Below are 5,000 nucleotides of genomic sequence, written 5' to 3' on the forward strand. Positions count from 1 at the left end.
CTCTCTCTCTCTCTCTCTCTCTCTCTCTCTCTCTCTCTCTCTCTCTCTCTCTCTCTCTCCTTCTCTCTCTCTCTCTCTCTCCCTCTCTCTCTCCCTCTCTCTCGCCCTACATTTGACCATGATCATGTAGACGTCGATGGTGCAGATGGGCGGCTGGGGGAGGCGGTCTCCTCTCTCCAGGATGGAGGAGATCTCGCTGGCCGGGATGCTCTCGTAGGGCCGGGAGCCAAAGGTCATCAGCTCCCACATGGTCACACCTACATCACAGTGAGTCGTCAGCACTACCCCACCAACAGCTGGATGACCAAGAGATGCTTCTTCTTCATGTCTTTACAAGATTTGACACTCAAATCATATCGTTGTTGTTGTCTGGCTGTTGTCATCGTTACTGTACTTTCTCTCTCCAACCCTATCTCTCCCCCCGCAAAGTTAAACCCACCCCAACATACACTAGACAAATGTGCAGTTGCATTATATTTATTTATTTTTATATCTACCTCTTGGTCTTTTTTTAACACAGGACCCATCAAAAAAAATCGGGTCTCTACACAGACATGATTCACATGGTAAATTTAATTTAAAGGAAAATCATTAAAAGACAAAAAACAATAATCATATACTTATATATAATAAGTGATAAAATATTTTATGATAAAAATTACCTGGAATCACACAGGTGATCTTAAAAGAGGTTGACACTGAAAACACTCTGAAGATGAATGGCTCTAATGATGGCCACCTCCTGACCCTAGCTCCCAGTAAGACCCACCGTAGCTCCACACATCACTCTGGTGCGTGTAGGTCCACTGGACGATGGACTCCAGGGCCATCCACTTGATAGGAACCTAGAGGAGAGAGAGTGGATGGCACGTGTGTTAGGTCAGTCTGTGTACATCTCTCTCTCTCTCTCTCTCTCTCTCTCTCTCTCTCTCTCTCTCTCTCTCTCTCTCTCTCTCTCTCTCTGTCTCTCCCTCTCTCTCCCCCACCCACCTTCCCTCCGTCGGCGTGGTACTCCTTCTCGTCGGCGGCCAGCAGCCTAGCGAGGCCAAAGTCAGTGATCTTGACGTGCTGGGGGGTCTTCACCAGGACGTTGCGTGCGGCCAGGTCCCGGTGCACCAGGTGGCGCTCTTCGAGGTAGCCCATCCCCTGGAGGGGGACACAGTTCACTGCACATCACACAGTGGACACAACATGGATTGGATTGTATAGTGCGCAAATTGTATATTATATAGGGTTAGGAATATATAGATATTCTGTAGTGTTTATATTGTACAGGATACACAATATATTTGTCAATATTTCTTTCCTCTTTTTTCAACATATGTAGATGTTGTTGCTGATTGACACCAATGTGTTTGTGATAAACTTAATGTATAGGATAAATTAATCCATAATAATAGATTGTGTTTGTCGAGCAGTTTTTCAAGTGCTCAAAGCCACTCACAACAAATTATAAAATATACATAAAAAATAACAAAACAATGAAAAAAAGAGAAAATATATAATATATATCAAATGATCTGTGAGTTGTAATTAAATTGCCGGGACTTTCAAATATTCTGGCTTCACTCCAAGCACAACACTATAGAACAGAACAGCCTGAGGACATTAAGATTCATGTTTTCTTATAATTTTTTAAAGCTTTAGATCACACACACACACGGACACACAGAGACACACAATCACACACAAATGCATACACATGTGCAGTACGCGCTCACACACACAAACGCACACATTGTTTGCAGGAGTGGCCACAACAGGCTTAGTGCACTATCCTATTAAATAGCAGCCTGCTCTGACCCAGAGGAGGCCCAAGGCTGGGAAAATAGAACAACACAGATACACAGATACAGGGGGGTTACAGATAGGGCGGTTGAGGAGGAGCAACGGAGAGGGCCAAGGACGAATAAGAAATTGAGGTCAATGTGAAAACAATTATTACACGATGAGTTATTGATTTTAGTAAGCAGCCCCCTGGAGGATGTTGAAAACATCTTCATGCATTGATATTTAATAATTTACTCTTCCCATATTAATCCAGGTGGTCAGGAGAGAAGGAGGGCTATGACACCCCGACCAGCAGCTTGAGGAGTGGTTGGACTTTGATTACTAGCCTAAATGTTCTGGGTTAGAGTCCCATTGACCGCAGTCTACCTGTAGGCATCTCTGCGCAAACTACCGTAATCTACTGAAGTTCCTCAATTACCTTTATCTAACAAGAACAAAACACTGTACTGTCACTCTGGATGTGACTGATATATGACGGTTGATAAAAGAAATGTGAAAGTATTAATTGATAACAGAAAAAACGGTGCTATAACACACCAGACTTATTCGCACGTTTGTGTTACTCTGGAACCTCGCCGTACATTTTAGATTTCAAAAGGTTGTTATCAACAAGGTCATACCAGAATCCCTTTGGAGAAAATTGGATTGACCTACAACCAATCAGAGCAACAAAACAGGTAATACCTCAGTGTCATCTTGGTTGTTTATGTTGTTCCTTGGGGCACTCCACGATACAGTCATAGTATCAAACCCGCCCCATACTAAATGTCCGCTGGAGCAGCAAATAAAACATTAGTTGTAGATTTATATTGTTCCCAGACAAATATCGTTGGAGAGGAATTTGCATCGAAATTACATATAGAGGATTTACAGACGCTTTTATCAACAGCGACTTACAACCATTCATTCACACATTCACACACCGACGGCGGAGTCAACCACGCAGGGCGACAGCCAGCTCGCCAGGAGCAGTCAGAGTGAGGCATCTTGCTCAGGGACACCTCGACACTCAAACCAGCAACCTTCCGGTTACAAGTTAACCCGCTCTACCTCCTGAGCTACTGCGGCCCCCATTCCCGTGATGAGTCGTCTTTTAGTGTCGGTTTCTATATCTCGCAGGTGAACTTTGATTGGTCCTGGAGTTATGTGTTACCTTGGCGATCTGAACACACCAGTTGAGCAGCCACTGGGAGCCGATGTGCTCCCGGTGGTGGCGGACGTAGTCCAGCAGGCAGCCGCAGGGCATCAGCTGGGTGACCAGCTGCACCGACGAGGTCAGGCAGATCCCCAGCAGGCGGCACACGTGAGGGTGGTCCACGCTGGCCATCACATAGGCCTCCTGGGGGTCCGCCACACACACACACACACACACACGCACACGCACACGCACACACACCGACGAACACACACACACACACACACGTAAATACATTCGTACACAGATGCACACGCACACGTCCATTGCACACGGCAGACATACACAGACAGAAGACAAACACAGAGTTGAGTAATAACCTACACGATAGCAACAAGAAGGAGAAGTTCTTTGTTTGTCGTTGCATAAGAAATATGCGGGACATGTGATCTCATGTTAATAGCATCATTCAGCACTAGGATCATTTAACCATCACTAGAACACCAGGAGCCTTTAACCATGGGGTACGGGCAGCAGTATTAACCCAACATGGACGTCTTTTGGTGTGAAAGGCACCTGGCGGTAACCCACGTGCACAGGGTGGGAACCCAGGAACCCCTCACAGAAAGGTGTGCCTTCCATGCTGTATTGATACCGTTTGGTAGACATGGAGAACAACACAGATAATGAAACAGAAGAACGGTCTCACATCCAGGATCTCTTTGTTGGCTTTCTGAGATGTTGCCTCTCGGAGAACCTTGATGGCCACCGGGATCCTCACGTTCTCTCCATCGGGAATCCACAGACCCTGCACACACACACACACACACACACACGCATGATCATAAACACAGACAGACGCACTCACACACACACACACACACACACACACACACACAAACAAACACAAATAAACACACACACACACCAACGCACAAATATACTGCCATACGTACACTCATAACACACACACACACACACACACACACACACACACACACACACACACACACACACACACATTCACAAATGCACACAAACAACAGCAGTATCATACACACAAGCACACAAAATCCCCCCCACACACACAGACATGCATGATCACACACACACACACACACACACACACAACTCATACACACAAGTACACACACACACACACACACACGCACACACACACACACACACACACACACACACACACACACACACACACACACACACACACACACACACACACACACACACACACACACACACACACACACACACACACACAAGCACACAGCCACACATTTATATATATAAAGGTGCTCCTCCACAGGAACCAGGCAGACCTTGAAGACGGTCCCGAAGGCCCCTGAGCCAAGGACCCGGACCTTCTTGATCTCCGTCTCCTTCAGGATCCTCAGCAGGGCCTGGTTGGGGGCCTCCCCACTGGGGGTCACGGGCTCCACCAGCTGACACACACACACACACACACATTATAGCACTTTACAATGAGAGTACATAAATCAACCATTAAATAACATTAGTTAATACAGTAAGAAGCATTAGCTAACAGTTAATTAACAGTTAACTTATGTATATACTAATGTACACATTAGTTAACAAGTGGTTGTACCTGTCTATATCAATTAGGTATTTCACTGTACTGTAACATAATTCACACATTCATACCAACAGGCCACATATGCCCTTGCCAATTAAAAGAGGCAAGGGACAGCATAAAGACACATACGGATATCCAGGGGGGTGGGAGTTCAGCACCATGCTTAGCCAATCAGAGCACATAACTGAGTCCACGCCTGCCCAGTAGATAAGTCACAACACATAGCCCAGGGGGCTAGACCGCTCCAGTAACGCATCCTTCAGATGCCCCACTATCTAACGAAGTGTATCTCCACGGGTGTCCATACAATTCCCCTCCTTTTGCTTCATAGAGACAAGTCAAAAACATTACCAAATAAAGTGAGTTAAAGCGATCCTGATTCGGCAGACTTTTTCCAAAAAGAACACGGCAGTACTATATTTTGTATTTATTTATGTGCAGTATTTCCCAACCTTATACTTT

The 5,000-nt window shown here is 45.7% G+C and overlaps 1 protein-coding gene across 2 annotated transcripts in view; it reads right to left on the reverse strand.

Annotated features, from left to right (window-relative positions):
• LOC115537086 (melanoma receptor tyrosine-protein kinase) overlaps nt 1–5,000 on the reverse strand; it is a 45,586-nt gene that overhangs the window by 4,158 nt on the left and 36,428 nt on the right. For both annotated transcript variants that reach the window (XM_030348730.1, XM_030348729.1), the window contains exons 18-23: nt 4,264–4,386; nt 3,636–3,734; nt 2,945–3,130; nt 991–1,146; nt 770–845; nt 111–257 (exon numbers count right to left, since the gene is read on the reverse strand). In XM_030348730.1, the coding sequence (XP_030204590.1) occupies nt 111–257; nt 770–845; nt 991–1,146; nt 2,945–3,130; nt 3,636–3,734; nt 4,264–4,386 (787 nt within the window). The remainder of the gene's footprint in view (nt 1–110; nt 258–769; nt 846–990; nt 1,147–2,944; nt 3,131–3,635; nt 3,735–4,263; nt 4,387–5,000) is intronic.

Source organism: Gadus morhua, chromosome 23 (assembly GCF_902167405.1).
Source record: "Gadus morhua chromosome 23, gadMor3.0, whole genome shotgun sequence".
Lineage (NCBI taxonomy): Eukaryota > Metazoa > Chordata > Actinopteri > Gadiformes > Gadidae > Gadus > Gadus morhua.